At 44.4% G+C, this 21978-nt stretch overlaps 1 protein-coding gene across 1 annotated transcript in view; it reads right to left on the bottom strand.

Moving 5' to 3' along the window:
* Nucleotides 1-665: 665 nt before the first annotated feature.
* AATF (apoptosis antagonizing transcription factor) overlaps nucleotides 666-21978 on the bottom strand; it is a 103809-nt gene continuing 82496 nt past the window's right edge. Inside the window, exon 12 of the mRNA XM_019424038.2 lies at nucleotides 666-1006. Coding sequence (XP_019279583.1) covers nucleotides 943-1006 — 64 coding nt within the window. The 3' untranslated portion in view covers nucleotides 666-942. The remainder of the gene's footprint in view (nucleotides 1007-21978) is intronic.

Here is a 21978-nt window from a genome sequence, read left to right as displayed (position 1 = left end):
TTTCAAAACAGTATCAAAACCTGACGTTACCAACAGTGACCACTCACGCACCACAAATGAATGCACGCTTCTTCTCAACTCCATAGCGCGACATGAAGATGTGGGCCCAGGAGCCGGGAGGTGGTCAGTTGCAGATGCCGGCACGCAAGCATTACTTACGCAAGATAATCTTCATTGCATATTGACCACAGCATGCCAATAAATCCCCCTTATGGGGATTTAATTTCCAGCTTTTGACCTCTGGATGAAAAACAAGTGAATCATTTCCTCCTGCTAGATTTACACCAGAGCTGATCTCAATAAAGTGACTTAGGAATGGAGAGAATGGAAAAGGGCTCTGGAAGAATCTTTATGGGTAAAACTAAAGAAGGCAGGGATTTGTATTTGCAACAAAGAAGAAAATACCTCCATGTTACAAAGTCTCGTGGGCATAGTTCATAGGTTTTTGGGGATTCCTTGCTCCTCAGAGCCATGATCAATCACCAAATGTTATCCACCCCGAAAGCAGCATTTCAGCCCAGAATTATTGCTCCTGTGAGGTTTTGTATTGCGAGAGGAGGCTGACTAGAAAAAAAAGTGAAAACCCTCCCAACAAACACCATCACCCCTCTAGAGCCCTGAGTCAGACTTACTCTGCTGCTTAAGAAATCACATGTGGCAGCGCGGCAGTGACAATACTCTTTATTTGTGATGGTGAAAGGGCGTGGGGCACCGGTCCTTGGCAGACTGGGGCAGGGAAGACATGGGACATTTGGTTCCAGGCTTCCCGGGACTTAGCAGGCATGTGCTCTGCACGCACCCCTTCCTGGGACTTCCCAATGTGCTCGACCCTGCTGGCCGATGGCTTCCTCCACTCGGGGCTCGACGAGGAGCCGACCTGGCTAAGGCGCCGTGGTGTTCAGAGGCCCTGCCTCAGGCCCGCAGCGACAGAGATGGGCACTGTCAGTCCCTCTGGCCTTCGTCAGGAGGGCGGAGCTGCCCAAAAAGAGATCGATACAACTCTGTCCTGGAAGACAAACAAAACAAACTGGTTAACTTTGCAAGGTTAAACAAGAACTAAGAAGCTGGGAAATGCCCCAATCGGTTTCTTCAATTGCAAACACAGCCCTGTAATTAAAAATGCATCCCACAGCCCTTACTCACAAATACAAAGGAAGGAAGAACCTAGAAGCGCCAATCAAATAGTAAAATATGTAAATAGTCCGGTGTGGCTAGATACCTGTCTCCAGGGAATGGGTTTTCTATAAGTTTGCCCTTTACAGACAGGCTCTTCAAGTAAGAAAACAAGATTGAATATTTTAATAGGATGTATGAGACTGCCGCACGACGAGGAGGATTCAATCAGACATGGGATGTAGGGGGATATGATTTAGTTTTCATACATTTTCTTGGACTTGGAAGTACTTGAAAAACAATGAAAATGACCCAGCAACAAGATTCCAATTACTATCACATGTGCAGCTGTTTGGTGATAGAAGCAAGGCTCTTCCCCACTCCCCTGGCCCCTTTTATCTATTTTCAATCTAATAAATAATTCGATTGGCTAATTTATTTCTAGAGCTGGGTTTCGAAATTTAGAAAATGATAGTATGCCAGGGTCTTGGGCCCTGGAAAATAAAGTATCACTTCCAACCTCTGTTTCTGTTATCAAATGCAACACACATCCAGCCACCTGGCCAAAGCTACGTGTCAAGGCCTGGCAATCTAAAAAGGGGTGGGGTCCCTCCTGCCATGGTCACAGGAGCTCCAGGACACTTCCCCTGTGGACAGAGGGCAGGTTCTCCCTGCGGGATCTGAGGAGGGTGGAGAGCCACGGAGGGAGGAAACTCGGCCCGCCTAAGGCAGGTGACCCATGGCTGCACTCCGTGTGATGGCCCGGCCACTAATCCTCACGGAGGGACAGCAGGCACACAGGGCTGAGGTCCTGTGCCAGTGAGGGAACGACCCCAGAAGAAAGCTGTGCCTGCTGTTTCACACTCTCGAGATCGAACCATAAAAAGACAGCCAGCTGTCGTGGCTAAGAAAACAGGCTTTTACAAGTGGCCTCATAATCGGAGAGCCATCTTCAGCAAATCTGCTTTTCAAAACAAAACAAAACACCAAACCACCACCCCTCAAACAGCTGTGCGGGTTCAGTAAGACTTCAACACAAAAACTTAGGAGTCTGTTTTTGAAGTCATCTTGCGGTGGCTGTGGTTGTGGGTGGGAACAGAGGTACGATCGTTAGAAAACCCAGCAATAAAAATAGCATATTAAAACTTTTTTTTTAAAAAAGTAAAGATCCGAAAGAAGAAAGTCCAGTGGCCCAGAACGTAGCCAAACCCCATCATACTGGGGACCATAGTGTGGGCAGAGGTGTGTGGCTTAGGAAACCGTGGGTCTTTAGTATTATCACAGGAATCTCCCCCTCACCCTGAACCACCAGCCAGCTCTGAGGCCTACAAAGGCCTCAGGTTGACCAGGGGCTCCGTTGTTTCTTTTGTTCCTGTGCTTTGTACACCTGCCTGCTCGGCCTGGCCAGCCGGAGAGCACAAGGCTGGCGGGCCGCTTCTGACCAGATGCAAACGAGAGGCAGGCAGCCTCGCTTCCAAAGGCAGTGGCTTCCGAATCACCAGCTCCATCACATGAAAGATGCTTCCCCGTATCGCACCGTGGCCTATTTGCCAATAAGCACAAGCCTCTCTCGCCATTTCAACGCAAAAAATTCAATGGCAATAAGCGGCGGGGGGGGGGGGCGGGGGGGAGGGGGGGGAGTGGCCACGACAGAAAGGATTAGTATGGCTTTAAGGCTGCACTGGCTGGCAAGAGGGATTGCTATTCAGGCCTTGGCAATCACACCCTTTCCCACCTCTCCCTGCTCCCTGCTCGCCTGCCCCAGACCCCATCATTACCGCCCAGCAAATGCTTTCATTCGGCGCTGCAATCGCAGGGAAGCGCCTGGACCAAGGCAGCAGTTACTGGCCGCAGCAGGGTTCACATGTTGGGAGCAGAGAGTGAAATGCAGAAACCCATGTTTTGATAGAACATCATTTCACACTCAAGTGGACAAAGCTGACAAACATATGCAGCTGTTAGTGGCAAAGCAACTTGGAAAGCTGAGGGGTCTGGGATCTCAAAATAGTTTGAGAGAGACTAGGAGTAAGGGATTATTCCAATCTAAAACCTCCTAGTAATTGCAGCTCCGTGCCTTCCTCATCACCTGCCACCAATCAGGGATCGTCTCTACCCTCAAAGCATCTCAGATTCCCCCGTCCCTCGAGGCCTCCACTAGCCATTCCAGTCTTACCATCGCTTACCAAGAATACGGTGACGGCCTCGAACAGACTTTCCTGTTCCCTTCTCTGCCCAGCCCTCTGTTTCTCAGCCCCAGCACCGTGGCACCACCGGGAAGAAGCCCCCAGGCTCCAACTGCTCTGCTCAGTGTGGCCCCAGTGCGTCTTTCCCGCAGAGGCTCTGTGCGGCAGGACATGCCAGGCTGGACACCGTGGCCGCTCTGAGCCCCAGAGTTTCACAAAACCATGCAGCCCCCTCACACATTTTGTAAGCTGACACAAAATTTTTCTCAATAAATTTAATAGTTACAGAGGATATAATTACCAGAACATAGTGAATACTAACTTTTGAAATAAAACTCTTACATTTTTTTTGTAATGCACCCAATGGAAACTATATGCCATACTGACTCGATACTCATCATCATTCATTTAAATAACACATAAACATACTCTTCAACTTGGAAATTTTACAGCATCCTCTCCTTTTTAAACTCGTATTTCCATTTGATTCTTCCCTACAGATTTTTGTCCTAATTGTTTTATGCTTGAAAGTCTTTTATTGATCACCCTATTAATACTTCTTGGCCACAAAAAACAAGTATGTAAATTGAAACACATTTTGAAATTTCAGAAGTTGAAATGAAAGTATTAAAAAATTTTTTTTTAATGTTTATTCATTTTTTGAGAGACAGCGAGAGACAGAGCACAAGCAGGGGAGGGGCAGAGAGAGAGGGAGACACAGAACCCGAAGCAGGCTCCAGGCTCCGAGCTGTCAGCACAGAACCTGACACAGGTCTCGAAAGCATGAACCGTGAGATCATGACCTGAGCCGAAGTCGGACGCTTAACCGACTGAGCCACCTGGGTGGCCCCTGAAATGAAAACGTTTTAATTTCTTGACACCATAAGGCTCTAGGTAATTAAAAAGTACTTCTGGATTGTGTTATTATTACATAATTATTATGATAAAATCGACATATACCATGGTATAATAAAACATAATTTTGGTGAACATTTAATACACGTAAATATATAAAATGTTACTGGAACTGCATGCCTTCATGATATGGATGAGGCTTTTCATGTACCCGTGGTGAACAGCACTTAGTGCCAGAATGAAAGAGTGCTCAGCATCCAGTCTATCCCTGCTTGTTGGTTTTTGCAGACACAAGTAAGGAGAAAAGTCACGTGAACAAGTAGATGGGCATCAGAGAGTTTCGTTACGGCAAGGTCACCCAATTCTTTCAATTTCTTCTGAATTACATGCCCCCCCAAAGCACATAGTGATCTACCACCAAAAACTGGTTTTAATGATCTTCGAGCTGACAGCTCAATTAGGTTCTCTTGCAATTTTGTTGAAAATAAAGATCTGGGACCATCTGACCCACAGGGGCTGGTTACCCAGGCCCAGTGCCCTCCGTTCTCCATCCCACACCAGTACGGAGCCATGCTCTTGCTAGGGGGCCTGGAGTGGGCAGAAAGCCTCCGCCTCAGAGAGGAGGGGCTCGGGCGGGCTGTGTGTCAGGTGAGGGAGACCCACAGCCCCTGCTCAGGTGCATTCCTAAGCAGCCCCACTTCGGGAAAGAGCACACATCTGGAAATCGACTCTCAAAAAATGCGCGTCTACTTTCCCCTTGGGGAGTCTCTGCGCACCCCAGTGTGAAGACTCAGGGGCGGGGGAGCACTGCATACTTCCCCCAAACCCAGACAGGCGTGTGATGTGGTGCCAGTGCGGGGGGGAAGATAAAAGCATCTGAAAAGGAACATGTCCACATCCCCTTTCCCCATCCCAAGGAAAACAAAACTAAAAATAAAACTAGGTAATAAAAAGGCACCATGGGACAGAGGGTCAGACTGCCTTCTGCTGCATGGAACATTTTTCCCTGCAGCATCTTTCCTAACCAGGATTTAGCCATGCAGAGAAGCTAAACTATCAATCCTTCAGGTTAACCTTGTCTTCATCTGATTCTCTAGGGTAAGTGTATAGTTTAATACTTGAGGTCCCCTTAAGGCTATGCATAATGAACTTGGTTTAAAAAAAAAAAAAAACCCACGTAATTCCTGCTCCCTATCACTTCAAGAATCAAGATTTGAATCACTGAGCTGCACCGCCTTCCCCTCTTTGTTCCCTTCCCCCCACACTCCCAGCCTCAGTGGCCAGTGGGAACGTCCACTGTGGAAAATGTATTAATGTTCGTGTCATGCAGGAGAATAACCCACGGAGTAATTAACAAGACTTGGACCTAAGGTAGAAGGTCGATAGCAGGGGCTCTTCCTTGAATTAAAATTTAACTTACCCTTTATTGCAACCTACAAAAGCAAGTAATGAGCACTAACATTTTTATTTCTTTTAAACTGTCATTTAGGCTGTAGAGGGGATAATTACCTATCTCTAGTGTAGTAAGGTTTTATAACCCTTAGTGAGGCATTTTCTAATTTAATATTTTTACTATATTATCATAAAACCTGTTTCTGGAAAAAAAAATGATCATGGATTAGCAGCCATTTTCCATAAAGACAGAATGTGTGTGTGTGTGTGTGTGTGTGTGTGTGTGTGTGTGTGTGTGTATCAGGATTAGGTTTATTTATTACAGGATTCTCCTGAAGACACTCAAAGTACCACAGCTGAGCGATCCGTGCAGCACGGTCACTCGGGTGGTGGGCAAGCCTCGTGGCGGCCCGAGGTGAAGTGGGGGGCAGCGTGTGTACAGAAGACTGCAGCCCCAAGTGTGTGCACCTCAGTGTGCTCCCCTCGGTTCCTCGTGTGCACCTCCCACCGCAACACAAACCGGAGCCTTTCATGCTGTTGTTCGGGCAATCGGCACGAAGAGACACGTTAAACCTGCACATGATCTGTGTGGGGCTTTCAATTTGCTAGGTCAGTAGCTTGCAGCACTGGGATACGGAAACAATTGTACTGGCTGTGCTCCAGAACACCGCACTCCTCCTCCTGTGGCCCGGAAACCCCAAAGCTGTCAAGAACCCCCTCTGTCCCCGTGGCCAGAGGCAGGCACTGAGAAAGCAGCAATGCCACTGCTCCCTGAAGGAGCCTGCACAGTCCCCAAAGTACATCGTGTTCCCCGAGCAAGTATTACAGGCAGGAGCTGGAAGCCAGGCTTCCAAATGTGCCAGCGGAGACAGTATCGCTGCTTTCCTGATTAACATTATACACATAATTTGCCCTTGATTAATTTGAAATTGTTCATTTGTTGCTTTGTGGCTGGGGCGGGGGGGGGGGGGGTAGTGTCTTCCCAAATACACAAGACGCATCCCAGAATGCGTCCTGGCCCCTCCTCCTTTCTAGCCTCTCCCTCTCTCTGCACCCTGAGGACCTTGTGCTGCACACAAAAGTGGTCTAGCATTTGCTGCCACTTCACTCAAGCCCTTAGGTAGCCATTTAAGAATAAAAACATGATGAAACACACAAAGGGAAAGAGAGACTAAGGGTTCCAACCAGCAGAATCCTGATCAAATCCGAATCCTTAGGGGTCAGTGTAGGAACAGCCGGAACAGAAATTCACACTGGCCAGCAGGGAAAATCATTGGCGATGTAACTGAAGCCTGCCTTTTTTCACGTTTGTGTTCTGAAAACAATGTACTTACTCGTGCTGTGGAAGCTCATGAACACGGTTAGAGGAGGTCCCTGCCTCAAAACACAACACAAACGTATGATATGCGCCTCACACCTATCCGGATGCCTACGTGAGCTTCATTAGACTTTGTAGGAATAAGGAGGCTGTGAATGACACAGCGGAAGCTGAGTTGGGAAGGCGAATGGACCCAGTAAATGTGTCTAGTTAGACGGACCTGCTCCACTGGGAGAGACGTATGAACGTTCTTCCTCACACTGAACCCAATTCTGCCATTCTGTGACTGCCACCCATGGGCCCCTGGCCCTCCGGAGCCAAGAGAGAAGACAGAGCTGACTGCCCTTCCCTGTGGCAGCATTTCAATTATTTGACGGCTTCTCCTAACTAAATCTGTTCTTTGCTGGGTGAAAAGAAACAGTTCATTCCTGCTGTGATGAAATCTGGAGTTCTCTCGACAGTAAGGCCCTCAGATCCTCTGAGCTAATCCTGATGCGCCTGGTGCAGCCTAGTTAATCCAAAGTGGGCAGAACAGGCGACTCTATTCCCTCCTCTGTTCTCACACTTCCCCTGCCTTCATGGAGCTTCCACTCTCTTCCAAATATCGACTGAACAAGATATCTTGCCAATTATTCCTTGGCCCCGATCAATGACACCAAACAAAGCGGTCCTCCTGCCCCTCTGAATGCTTTGTGATCTGCTCCCCAAAACGTAAGACACAAAATAGTACCTTCCTTTAATCTTTTTCCTTCTGCTTCTTCTGACCCAAATCCATTTCATCCATATCAGTGACTTTACGAGTGAGAGAAAGTCACTTGAGAAATGTTTCTGTGGCCTAACAGGGGAAATATATTGATCCAAACGGCAAGCAATTGCCCTGTGCTCCTTGGGGGCTGTGGCAGAGGGTGAACCCCAGCATGTCACAGGAATGGCATCCGAGGCAGACACATGCTGGAACGGGTCTCTGAGACTGGACTGTTAGGGACGCAATCCAAGTGAAGACACACACGCAGCCCTTATAAGGAGGCAGTGTCAGTTAGTCAGGACAACAGACAGAAATCACGACAGAAAATTTGGATCCTGAATATAGCCCAAAGGTCAGCCCTTAACTCTCTCCCCTACTCTCCTCCCAACATCCCCCAGCAACAAAAAGTGGTTCACAGGCTCCTTTCCTGAAATCTCATCACAATTCCATACCAAAACCCAACACACACACACACACACACACACACACACACACACACACACACACACACGAAATGAAGTTAAAAGAAAAGAAAGCAGCCTTCTCTTACCTAGGACTTATTTCTTAAGAGGATCAAGTTAGCAAAGTACCAGAGAGGACTCCGAGGAGGCCCACATCCATCACTAATTACCTAAATCTGGAGACCAGGCAAGTCTCTAAGCAGCCGCGGGCTGAACCGCAGCCACCCAAATCCGCCACGAGGTGGCAGTACACGACGTGGTTCTAAGGACTCGGCCAGTGGTGTGGCTCGCGGCAAACTGCGCCCATAAATTACCTAGTGTGTCTGCTCTCATCACCATCCTCCCTGGGCTTGAAGGAGACTCTAGAAGGTCTGTTCCAATTCGCTCTTTTGGTCAGGTCAGAACTAGGTCCTTCAAACCTCTGCAAATGCTTTTAGCCCTGCAGCTTTAAATTACAGATGGTGACATGTGGCCTCTGGCCTGTCTCCTAAAGATCAGACAGACTCGAGATTTATAAATGTTCAAGGAAGCAGGTTGAGGGCCCAAACAAAGGAACTGAAAGGCTGGGGAAAGGAAGGCGAGGGCAGAGGGCCAGGGAGACGAGACGAACAAGGGGTGGAATCTGTCCCGGTTTCCTCACTTGTGCTCTGTTCTGGTTCCCAAGTCGGCTACACTCACTCCACTCGAACAAAGGAAGAAAAATACTTGAAACTTCTGTCATTCCTACCGCTAGCTTTGAGTCTTTCAAATTCTTTTAAAGAAAAATAATTTACCTTGGTGGACTGGCAAAAAATAAGGGTGGTGGAGATGGGGGGGGGTGGGGACAGTGGCACTCTAGACAAAAGGGATGTTGCCTCCTTTCCTGTGCATTAATATTCCATATTCCTGGGATGATTTCCACTTTCACAGTTTGACTGTTTTATAACAGATTTGATGCGAGAGAAGACAAATGGCCTCGCTAAGGAAAGACGACAAATCATCTCACTGCTTTTAGCAGGGTTTTCTCTTTATTTTTATTTATTTTTATTCTGTAGCTGGGCTGCAGAGCTCTCTGCCTTGCTGGAGATGTTTAATATTAACGTCAAGCCACCACGATCCCGGCAATAGAGTTGGCCAGTGTTGTGTTTACGGTTTTGTGACTGCTGGCTTCAGGAAGATGAAGCTCCTTGTTCAAACAGCAGCCCCTCTAACAGCTCCTGTTAAAAGCCAGGGGATGCTTCACTGCTTAGACGTGAATCACTTCCTCCAACCGCACTGAAGAGGAGACTGACACGCGAGTTACATTTGTGTCCCTATCAAGGCTGCTGCCCAGCGACCCGGGGCCTGGGGGGCAGCGTGTGCCGCATCTCTCAGCTCCAGTTTAACTCCTACTTTTGGGGGTCAAAACACATGGAAATTAGTGAAGGTATTTACTGGCAACCCACAGAGTTTCAGCAAGGCATTCTATTGCTTCTGGTAATCAGCTGGAGGACGTATTTGACTAAAATAACCAGCACCATTCCAAACAAAAGCAGTGAGCACCGAGCACACAAACACCAGGCACCTGGTGGTGTGAGGTACTCTGGGCCCTCGGGGCAAGTCCTGACACTCTCCTCCCTGGGGTGCAAGGATCTTGTGCTCTCCCCTGCTCCTCCTCCCTCTTTGTCTTTTCATCTTCCTCCTGGCCAGGGGTGTAGACCTTTTCCTCGCTTCTATTCTTGGCTCTCCTCTCTTCCCTCTCCCACTCTCCCCTGGCAATCTCATCCACGCTCTCAGCACTAACAATCTCCGGTGGGCAGGACACCCATGGCCGTGGCTCTGGCACCCTCACCTAGACGGGCATTGCATGCCCTGGCCCCGCAGGCTAGGCTTGCTGTCACCTAAACTGCCATTTGTTAATAAGGGCAGCAAATTCTCTATCATTCAAGGCCCACACTTAACTGCTTAATGGCAGGAAGCTACAAAATTACAGGTATCGATACCACATTTTCTTTCTTTTTTTTAATAAATATTTTCTTTTAAAAAAAATGCTTATTTTGAGAGCCAGCACACAAGTGGGGGGGAGAGAGGGAGGGGAGGGGAAGAGAGGGAGAGGGGGAGGGAGGGAGGGAGGGAGGGAGGGAGGGAGAGAGAGAGAGAGAGAGAGAGAGAATGAGAACCCCAAGCAGGCTCTGTGCTGTCAGCACAGAGCTCGATGTGGGGCTCCATCACGACCTGAGATGAAATCAAGCATTGGGAGCTTAACCGACTGGACCACCCAGACACCCCAATACCACATTTTCTGATTCAAAAATAGAATATGCCCTGAGACAGAGCTCTGGCTTGGGCAGTTTACTTATATTAATTGATAGAATACAAATTGATGCCCTCCAACTGTCAGTCTATTTTGGCTCTTAATAGTATCCTTCAAAGTACTTCTTCCTCTTTTCTGTAGGAAAAAGGCATTTTTATTGTTTATTTATTTATGAGTGAGAGAGAGAGTGTGCGCAAGCAGGTAGGGGCAGAGAGAGAGAGAATGGGAGACACAGAATCCAAAGGAGGCTCCAGGCTCCGAGCTGTCAGCACAGAGCCTGATGCGGGGCTCGAACTCACAAACCAAACTGTGAGATCATGACCTCGGCTGAAATCAGACGCTTAACCAACTGAGTCACCCAGGCACCCCGGAAAAAAGGTTTGTCCAAGACACCTGCCACCTAACTTTCCCCAGGAGTAGTGACCAGGATCCCGTGGCCTCCAGATGTCTGCAACAGGGCCATCGCGCCCTGCTTCGTTCACCAACCAGTCACTGAACTCAGCAGTCTGACGACCGATCCCAGTTAGAAGGCTAGTTTTAGAAAGCCTACTTGCTAAGTGCAAACGGAGTAGTGTGCCCCTCTGTGCCTGGAACCCGGCAGAGTCTGTTGTGAGGCACGGCTGCGCCTCCCCTGCAGGACAGAGAGGTAGGAGAGGTAGGCGAGGAGGCAGTGTGCTGCCAAGTGCGTGCAGGAGAAAATGCGTATCGATTTCTTCTTTCTTATAAAGGAGCACAAAGCGCTGAAGAACAATTGCGTGTCCCTGCAGCATTTCACATTCCACGTGAGACAAAGGCCCAACCCCCACCCGCCTGAGAAGCAGAGAGGGGAACCACGCAGCGCTGCGTCTCCTGGGGGTGTGTCAGCGGCTACCACGCGTCAGGGTCCACTGCTGGGACTCCAAACACCTCAGGCCATGAACGCCTCCCCCGCCTCAGATCAAGTCATTTCCCTCACTGGGCTGATGCCGCCTCATCTATATTGGAGAAGAAAGAGCCTTCAGTCTTATTTACCTTTTAAGTGGAGGTGCCCAGAGGGTAAAAGAGTTAATGTTTATAAAGTGTTCAGCTCCCCAGAGGGAGACAATGGATAAAACACAAGGTGTGGTTATGGCTCATTCAAGACCTCATTTCCAGGGTAGTTAGTAATAGCTTCCCATTACAAATGCAGAGCTTCCCAGCACCTTGAACTCAAAGTAGGATGAGGCAATGCCCTTTATTTAAATATCCTTTTTTGGTTTGACACTTACTACCAACACTAAAAATGACAATAGGTAACCAGGGGCTATTATGCCTTGTTAATGCACACACAGAATCCATTCCGGGGGTGCCTGGGTGGCTCAGTGGGTTGGTCAGACTTTTGACTCAGGTTGTGATCTCATGGTTCATGGGTTCGAGCCCCACGTCGGGCTCTGTGCTGACGGCTCAGAGTCTGGAGCCTGCTTTGGATTCTGTGTCTCCCTCTCTCTCTGCCCCTCCCCTATTCGCACTTTGTCTCTCTCTCAAAAATAAATAAACATAAAAAAAAAAAAAAAAAGAATCCATTCCACAACTGTTTTCTTCTGAAACCAAACAAATCCTGAAAGCAGTCCAAAAAACTGACCTAAAGCTACAGCTGGTCATGACAGAGCCTGGTCTATAGTCTTCACATTTCCATAGTAACTAACAATTTATAGGAGGGCCACAGAAACCAAACCTAGTGTAGATATCACAGCCAAGGAGGAAACCTACAGTAGAATACAAAGTTTATTTATGTGTGTGGTCCTGGAAGTGATGGAAATACACGAGTATTCCTGAAAGATCTTTTCCCGAGGCTCATTCTCCGTAAAAATGACCTCAAAACCTCTCTAAGTAAAGGGTTGGGAATGAGAGGTCCTAGAGCTGGACTCTTCATTTCTGAGGATCTCCCAACATGGCCAAGAGCTAAGAAGAAAATATAGAGCTGGCCCTCAAGCAGTGCCGTGTTTTAGCATGGAGATGTAACCCACAGCTAATTAGGGCATGGCCTGGTGGTAAATGCGACATGTAATATGGACAAGTACAAAGTGCTAAGGGAGCAGGGGAGAGTATATTAAAGGAGTTAGATGATTTGGAGAGATTTCAGTAAAAGAGGCAAAAGCTTTTCCTCATCTGTCTTATAGGACTGTTTGCAAAAATAGTCTTACCAGCAAATTGTAAATAGACTTATAAGCTGAAAGCCTTTAAAGGCATTTCAGACAGGAGATCTACAGCCAACTCTTTTCAGGTTTGCACAGAAATGGATATGCTTCTGCTGCAGGCAAAGGGACAATGACCTAATATTTACCCATGTGAAAACATGCATTTTGTTTATTATTTAATTTTTTAAAAAGTTTATTTATTTTGAGAGCGAGAGAGCAAGCGGGGAAGAGGCAGAGAGAGGGAGAGAGAGCGTCCCAAGCAGGCTCCATACCGGCAAGTGCAGAGCCCAATGTGGGGCTCAACCTCATAAAATGCGAGATCATGACCTGAGCCGTGATCAAGAGTTGGATCCTTAACCAACTGACCCACCCAGGAGCCCCACATTTTGTTTATTTAAATAACTGTATGGATTACATTTAAAACAGTCCTTCTCAGAAACAAAAATTTAAAAGAACGTTTCATTCTCAAGACTCTCATGAGCAAGTGCCCGAGTGGCTTAGTTGGTTGAACGTCTGACTTCAGCTCAGGTCATGATCTCAAGGTTCGTGAGTTTGAGCCCCATGTCGGGCTCTGTGCTGACAGCTCAGAGCCTGGAGCCTGCTTCATTCAGATTCTGTGTCTCCCTCTCTCTCTGCCCCTCCCCTGCTCACATACTCTCTCTCTCTCAAAAATACACAAACATTAAAAAAAAAAAAAAAAAGACTCTCATAAACAAGAAGGACTATTTTTGCTTTGTAAAGGAGACTGAGCCACATAGGGAAGCCTTCTTTGGGGTGGCACTGGATGAGTGTTAGTGCAAAACACACACACAAGCACTCTCCTGCATCAACCCTCTAGCTGAGAGAGGCTGGCATCACTGGGAAGAGACCTTAAATAAACGGTTTTGCAAATAATACTTGTGCTACAAAAATGTTATATAATTAAGGCAAGATAAAACTGGAATCAAATTATTCCAAATGTACGAGCATAAAACCTTGACACAAAACCAAGTACAAGATTACAGTAAATATATGTGTACTACTTTGACTTACAAGTTAAACATTCATTTTTTTCCCATTTTTAAATAGTTTATTTAAGTAGTCTCTACACCCAACATGGGGCTCAAACCCACACCCCTGAGATCAAGAGTCCTATGCTTCTCCGACTGAGCCAGCCAGGCACCTGACAGGTAAGCATTCTTAGTGAGAAGAAAACCCCTATCAAGTGCTTTTGTGAGCTGTGATAAATACTGTTCCAGAGGAACAAGTAGAGACTCCAGGAAGAGCGAGCCCCACAGCCCAGTGTGGGATGGAGAGGTGAACCTAGGCCTCCCTGGTGGGGTCGGTCAAGGACTATGAACATTCATTCCAACAGGAAAGGACTGAGGGTGGGAAGGGGTGAGGAGATGCCCCGGTTAAGAGAGCAGAGTCAAGAGACGCAAGCAGGAGTGGGTGGAGGAGGGGCTGTGGGGGCAGCACACGGAGGGCAGGCTGACACCGGTGAGGACCATGAGGGGCAGGGCCGAACAGTACGGCTTGAGTTCTGTAGACGACAAACAACAGAGCAGCTCCACTGTTCTGGGAAGGTTCACTCTGGCAACAATCCACAGGCCTGACCACATGACACCGAGCGGTTAAGAGCCTGCTGGTGCAACAGTCCACATGGGAAGGAGCAAAAACGGTTGGACTCAAAAAGAAGCAGAAATGGTAAATAGGGACCATTGAACAGAATATTAAAGTTCCAAGCAGATTAAAAGTAAGAAAAAAAAATCAGATGAAACCAAGGAGAACACAGGTGAATATCTGATCCTTGGATACAGCAGGGCTTGACTGGCTAATCATAAAAGCAATGGAAATATTCTAAAGAAAAAAGGTTTTATATATTTGATTACATAAAAAAGGAAAAATTATATTGGGGCGTCTGGGTGGCTCAGTCGGTTAAGCCTCTGACTTCAGCTCAGGTCATGATCAGGTCTGTGAGTCTGAGCCCCGTGTTGGGCTCTGTGCTGTCAGTCCAGAGCCTGGAGCCTTCTTTGGATTCTGTCTTCCTCTCTCTCTGCCCCTCCCCCACTCATGCTCTGTCTCTCAAAATATGAATAAACGTTAAAAAATTTTTTTTAAAAAAAGGAAAAATTATATGTGACCAATGAAAATCATTAACATCAACAGGCAAACAAGATAGGATTTTTTTCCCTATCTTGTTGGAATGAAATACAGTATAGAACCATAATAGATATTACTCATACAAATTGCAAAGAAAAACTAAAAGGAAAATAAGCAGAGTATAAAACAGAAATATGAATGATTAATAAATATACATACACTTCAAGTTCACTATTAAATGAGAAAATAAACATTAGATACTTAGTTCAGTGGCTAGCACAGTGTAGGTCAGTCAAGTGTCACTTGTTACTAGCTTATAAAGCAGTAAATAACTTTTAGCACATCATAATAGATAACACTTTTGAAACATAACCCTCCATATTAGCAAAGGTATAATGACAAACCTTAACCGGTGAGGGAGCAGGAGCATGCAAATTAGTACAACTAATCAAGATCATTAGGAGGTTTATGCCTTTGATCCAGGAATTACCCTTCCAAGAATGTATTCTAAAGACTCTAGCAAAACTTAGAACACAGATTTAAAAAAAAAATTTTTTTTTTTTTTTTTAGAGAGAGAGTGAGACAGAGAGAGCATACAAGTGTGGGAGCGGGCAGACAGAAACAGAGAGAACTGTAGGCAGGCTCCACGCTCAGTGTGGAGCCTGATGTGGGACACCCCAGAACACAGAATTCTGTACAAATATGTTCACTGCAGCATTACTTACAAAGAAATAAAAATAATTAGAAACAATCTAAATGTCCAATATTCCATAATTTAATATTATAGAGCTATTCAAATACCTTTAAAAAAATGGTGTTAAAATGCTTAAATATAAAGTTAACCAGAAAAAGGGATTCAAACATATATGCATCTATCTTTATAAAATACACACACACAAAAATTCTCCAAGAAAACATATAAAGGGGATTCTGGGTGGCTCAGGAGGTTAAACGTGTGAATCTTGATTTCGACTCAGGTCATGAATGATCTCAGGGTCGTTAGATTGAGCCCCACATAAGGCTCTGTGCTAGGTGTGGAGCCTTAACATTCTCTCCCTCCCTTCCTCTACCTCTCACACACTCTCTTTCAAAACAAAACAAACAAACAAAACATATAAAAGCATTAATGTTCAACTCTCAATAGCATATAACATGAATTTTTCTTTGTCCTTACTGTATTTTCCAAATTTTCTCCCATATGCATGTATTGTTTTTATTACAGGGGGAAAAAAAGATACTGTCTATAAAGAAAGTAGATGACCTGAATACGGCAGGTGTAGAACTATAAAAGCAAGCTGATAGAATATATCAGATTTCAAAGCTGATTATAAGGTTTAGGGTCTTTGTTTAAAAAAATTTTTTTTTTAATGTTTATTTATTCTTGAGAGACAGAGCACGAGCAGGGGAGAGACAGAGAGAGAGGGAGGCACAGAATCCAAAGCAGGCTCCAGGCTGAGCCATCAGCACAGAGCCCAACATGGGGCCCGAACCCACAAGCTATGAGATCATGACCTGAGCCAAAGTTGGACGCTCAACTGACTGAGCCACCCAGGTGCCCCAAGATTTAGGGTCTTTGTAATCAGAAGAAAAGTGTAACCATAATGGCATGTTATCCTGTGATTCATACTAAAATGTGAATGACTTATTAGGCAAACCTCCCCTATATAAAAAGCATCTCTATTATAAAATTTAAAAAAGGAAAACAAAACATCATTTTAATCCAAATAAGCCCCCCCCCCCAACAAGTTTTTAATTGACAGAAAGGTTCTTGTATACATATTGAGAATGGGGAGAAGCAGCTTCACTTTGGCACATTATCCCACATATCTCTAAAAGCTTGCTCATGTCTTGGAGACAGCAGCAGGTTTTAATTCACATTCCTAAATGCATATACCAGCTCCACTACTTATTTGCTATTTAACTTGGGCAAGTTACTTAATTGCTCTATGCCTCAGTATTCTTATCATAAAATGCAGATAATGTCAACCACTTCAGTGGTTTCTTTTAAGAACTGAATGAAAAGGTACATGAACAGCTTAGCACCATTTCTGGTATATAGTAAATACTCAATAAATGGAATATGATGTTATTACTCTGTGTCATTTCACTGCAGACTTAGGGTGGATAACTCAGAGCAAAGGATGAATGCACTTAGAAACAGAAATGGTCTAGATATCTTAGCAACCTAACGCTGGCTCAGTGATCATTGAGGGAAATACAAAAGTAACGTGAAAACATTTAGCCCCTGCAGGATACTTAGATGTGATTAATACAATATTATAAGATATTATATTTTAAAAGATAGTAATAATAAAACACCAGAACTTAAAAACAGGAAGTCCTTAAGAGAAACATTTACATTCACTTTAAAGAATGTGAAAGATCCCTTTGGGGGAAAAAACGGACTCACAATCCTCTGAAGAAATGATAGGAATTTAACCGAAATGAGAACTATAGTCAAGAAACCCCATTTTGAGGACAGATTTATCTGTTCAGCATCTACAATCTCTTTCTAGAAGATGTGCTTTTATCACTCTATATCCTGCTTGGAACCAAGGCTTCAATTTGAGAATGCAAATTCACTAGAATTGTGTAAGACTGAACAGTAGCAAATCAGGAAAAACAGAAAAAAACAATGGCAGTTTTCAATCCAGTTTTAAAACTCTGTGGCCCACGTCTCAGGTTTGAACTTGAGAATGTTTCCTTTGTCCTTTCTGACATTACTGGAGGAGGAAGGCCCCAGGCCTCCTATCTCTGTGCTGGACGCCATCTTTAATGATGATGTATGGAGGTCCTTTCCCCTCAGCGCTGCTGGGGGGTCAAACATGTGATGCTGCCCGCCTGAGTATCAACAAGCGAATTATAAACTGTGTCAATCCGAGTTAATGCAAAGCTGTAATCCTCTTTAACAAGAGATCAAATCACTGCTGTGAGTTATGTTCATTCTGTAATCTGATAAGAAAGAGAGGGAGCCTCTAATAAAAGAGTAATGGGAGCCTTTAATGACGCTGGTAAAAGGCAGCACCAGTGAAAATATTGCTCTCGTTCCTGCTGATTAGATCAATGTTGCATATTTGCCTGGACTTGTTTCACCTGTCAGAATAACCTGTGTCTTTTTAGGAGATAAGAAGCCTCAGAGAAAGCATCTGTATCTTAACCATTCTTGCTTGCCAGTTTTTAACCAGCGAAAAATGCTCTGTGGAGGGTACTTCTGGGGTTATTAGCTGATGTGCTCTCAAATGCAGAGCAAACTACACCAGAATATATCACCATGATTCAATGCCAAATTCTCTTAAATAAAGGGGTAAAGTAGGCAAAGGGGAGTCAAAAATGGTCTAAGTAACCTCTGGGTTACCAATTAGGGGGAGAAGAATATCATCAGTAGAGTGGTAGAATGTGCCCATATTTAGGGTGCAGACCCACACACACAAAAATGGCAAGCGGAAGATAAATTGCCTGTACAAATTCTATTATACCAAGACACCTCAAGAACAACGTGGCAGTGATGTTGACAAAGCACTTTACAATGCTGGATTACCTTTGTACGTTTCTTTTCTAGAACTCCAAATGTAAAACAATAATGTATTTGGTGCCTAGTTTTCATTAAAGGATCCTCTCCTTGTTTTTTTTTTTTAATTTTGTTTTAATGTTTAATATATATATATATATATATATATATATATATATATATATATATGCGTGTGTGACACACATACATATGGCGTGAGTTGTGGAGGGGCAGAGAGAGAGGCAGAGACAGAATCCAAAGCTGACTCTAAGCTCTGAGCTGTCATCACAGAGCATGACGTGGGGCTTGAACTCACCAGCTGTGAGATCATGACCTGAGCTGAAGTTGGACACTTAACTGAGATACCCAGGCACCCCTCTTTGTTCTTTTGTAACGCCAGCAAGCTTCATAACAGGAGTAGGGAAAAGCGTTTTTTTATTGTAGGGGAGAAAATGGGGGCTAACATGGAAAATCTTAGTTTCTATTGAGAATTTCCTTAAGTTCTTTGCAAAGGAATGGGGAACTATAAAGTGTTAATAGTGTTACCATTTTTGTAATAAGAAACAAAGCTTCAAACAACAACAAGAACAACAACAACAACAAGTTTCTCAAGAAAATGCAATAACCTAGCCTTGTAACAGAGGGTACTAGAATTGGGTTTATATAAGAACAGTTGTCTGAAGCAGCAGTTAATGCTGCAAACACCAAGTTTCTTTGGCGCATTCGAGCTGCTAGTTGATGCTGAGACCCCCCCCCCCCACCATGCTGACAGCCAGAATGCTCTGTGGAGGGGCACACCATGGCAACAGAGAACATGGCACATGTGGACTCCCTTCCCAAATGTGAGGTGGCAGCCAGTATGAGGAACATCTCTGGACCTGTCTCTGAGGTCTCCCTCAGAATTTGCTTCTCCCTGTTACACCAGCATTTTACCATCTGACCCACATCAACACAACAGAAAAACAAGAATTAACTTCTTTAAAAGTCTGCCTGAGAGGGTCTTTCAAAAACACAGGCAAAATAACCCCAGATGATTATTTCCACAACCTCCAAATTCTTCATTTTGTTGCAACTATAATAAGAGATCATCTGAATTTTTACTTCAGACTCTCTTTGGTCTAACATCACTCCAGGGGATTCACACCACGTAAAGTAAGCTGTTTCTAAAATGTTGATAAGCTCAGAATAACTTTAGTCATCAGAGAGGCTGAACAGCAATCCTGTAAATCATGCAAGTAGCACCCTGACCTGTTCTCAGTGGTAACAATATACTTAGAGGGATTCTCTCCCAAAGAGACACCAAACCTTTTCTCCTCCTTAGCCCATGGATAACCCTGTCGTCTCTACAATATCATAGGATACTTTGCCCTCTTAGCAAAGATGACTCAAAGAGCAAACAGTAGCTGCTCTGAGAGCTGAGCTGCCCCGTATCAAGGGCTTGCCAAAGTCAGTGATCATTGTTAGGGTCATAGTAACCTCCTTCCTTGCATGCAAACATGGAATACATTGGCAAAGTGGGATTTCTTTTGTTTTCTCTCGGTACGGGGGATGTTCATCAGGCCTGCAACAGAAACCACCTTCCTACCTCCTAATGTTGTAAAGGTCTACTGGACCAGCACAAATGAAGTATCTCGAGTTACGCGTGACTTTCTAACATAGGAGACACATAAAGGCATAAAAGCACATAAAGGCATTAAATTAGTATACAAAGTTTATCCAGAAAAAATGCCCCCAAAGGAAAATTTGGTAACACAGGGGCATAAACTGGGCTACTTTGCATTTAAAAGGTGTTTTTTTTAAAAAACATATTGCTTGAATATAAAAACTGCTAGCACGAGAAAAGAATATGTATCAGCAGAAATTAACTAAATAGACAACACTACATAGACCACATCACAGGAGACACAAAATGAAGATGCCACTGCCTTTTTAAAGATCCTTTTAAAGATAGCACTTCTTTCTCCACTAAGGGTATTTTAATAGCCAGGGTTAAAGATCTCTTCTATTCTCTCCCTTAATGAGAACTACGTTCCAGTTTCAATTCAAATTTGACCGAGTGCAAATTATTTTTTAGCTCAAACTGGATGATTTTAGCTCAAATTGGGGATCCAAGGACGGGTAAACAACACTCAGATTCTGCCTCGCTTCTCCTCCAAAAAACCCCCCAAGCATTGGGAAATTCAGGCATATGTGTGACACAATAAACTGGAACCGAGAAACAAAGAAAAGAGAAGGGGTTCTCTCCCCAGACTTGGCTAAGGTGGGAACCACAGGTGGAGCTGCCTCTGGGAATGAGAAATCAAAGGGCTAGAAAATGTATGTGTGTTTTACCATGATTAAAAAAGGGGGTGGAGGGTACTAGTCAGGGATGAAAAAGCCAGTTTTATCCACATGGTCCATAGGGCAGAAACCATAAGGGAGAGATCTTCCATTCACAGACTTTAATACAGAAACAATCAAGACCTTCCCATTTCTTCTCCATATTATTGATATAATTTTCTGACGGAAAATGTCCTTTTTTCCTGGTGATAAAAAGCAGTGTAAGCTTATTGTAGAAAAATTCCGAACACCATGGAAATACACAGACCAAAAAGTAAATGTGTTTTCTCCTCCCTGCCACCCAGCAACAAATACGTGGTGCGGCTGCTGTACACTGCGTCAGAGCTTCTTACTTTGTAGTGGAACTTCTATGAGTCTATCCTCATGGCAAAGGACTGGACCAAAACACAAGTACAGAAAACAAAACATTGGGAGTCTCCCTCACCCCTTCCCTCATGCCATTCCTTTCCCAGAGGTAAACACTGTAGATATTATGATGTATGGTCTTGCCAAACATTTCCCTAAGCACTGTAACGTTTATATACATGTATGTACATATATGCCTGTTTTTATCTTTATTTTTAAAACAAGTGGATGGTGTTACAAGCACGGTTTCTTTTTCCAGTCAACAAAATAACCTGGAAATCCATGACAGCACAATTGGTTTTTTAAAGTATCACTTTTTTTTCTATCACATGTATCTATTTTCAAAAAGGCGGATTCTAGTATAGTATTTTATAGCCTACTTTTCCATTGAACATTATGTTAATACCTACAGCACTACTTTGTCCTTTAAAAGCTCTTTATAATTTCACTGTGATTTATTTAACTAGTTGCTTATTGGTCATTTAGTTTCTTATTTTCCTCCATTATAAACCATGTTGCAACAAACATTTTTATTTTGTTTTGTATTTCCTATTTATTCTTTTACTGAAATATAGCTGACACACAATGTAAAGATTCTTGATGCAAATATATTTGCCGACTTGCTATTTCCTTAGGTCAATTCCTAGAAGTAGATTTTTCTGGGTCAACAGGTAAGTATACATTTAAAATTCTGAAACACATTGCCAAATGGCCCTCCAAAATGATTTTTGCCAATTACATTCCCGACAACGGTATATGAAAGTGTTTCCCCATACCATCCACACTGAGGGTTACCAAGCTTTTAATGTTTTGTAATTTTATAAGGAAAACAATGAAATATCATTTTAACTTGCATTTTTTTTTTTTTTTTTAATTTATCCTATGTGTGTGAGAGAGACAGAGAGAGAGAGAGAGGCAGGCAGGCAGGCAGGCAGGCAGTGTAAGCAGGGGAGGGGCAGAGAGAGAGGGAGAGAGAATCCCAAGCAGGCTCTGCACTGTTAGCACAGAATACGATCCAGGGCTTGATCTCATGATCCTATGAGATCATGACCTGATCCAAGATCAACAGTGGGATACTTAACCAACTAAGCCACCCAGGTGCCCCTAATTTGCATTTCTTTGATGAATGAGATTGACAGTCTTTACGTTTTTGAGATTTTTTAAAAATGATTTCTAAGTTTGCTTGTTGACATGCTTTGCCCATTATT

This window comes from Panthera pardus, unplaced genomic scaffold, assembly GCF_024362965.1.
Source record: "Panthera pardus isolate Hobbes unplaced genomic scaffold, ASM2436296v1 HiC_scaffold_3, whole genome shotgun sequence".
Classification (NCBI taxonomy): domain Eukaryota; kingdom Metazoa; phylum Chordata; class Mammalia; order Carnivora; family Felidae; genus Panthera; species Panthera pardus.
Note: the sequence above shows the minus strand (reverse complement) of the source record. Positions and strands in the feature narration are given on the sequence as shown.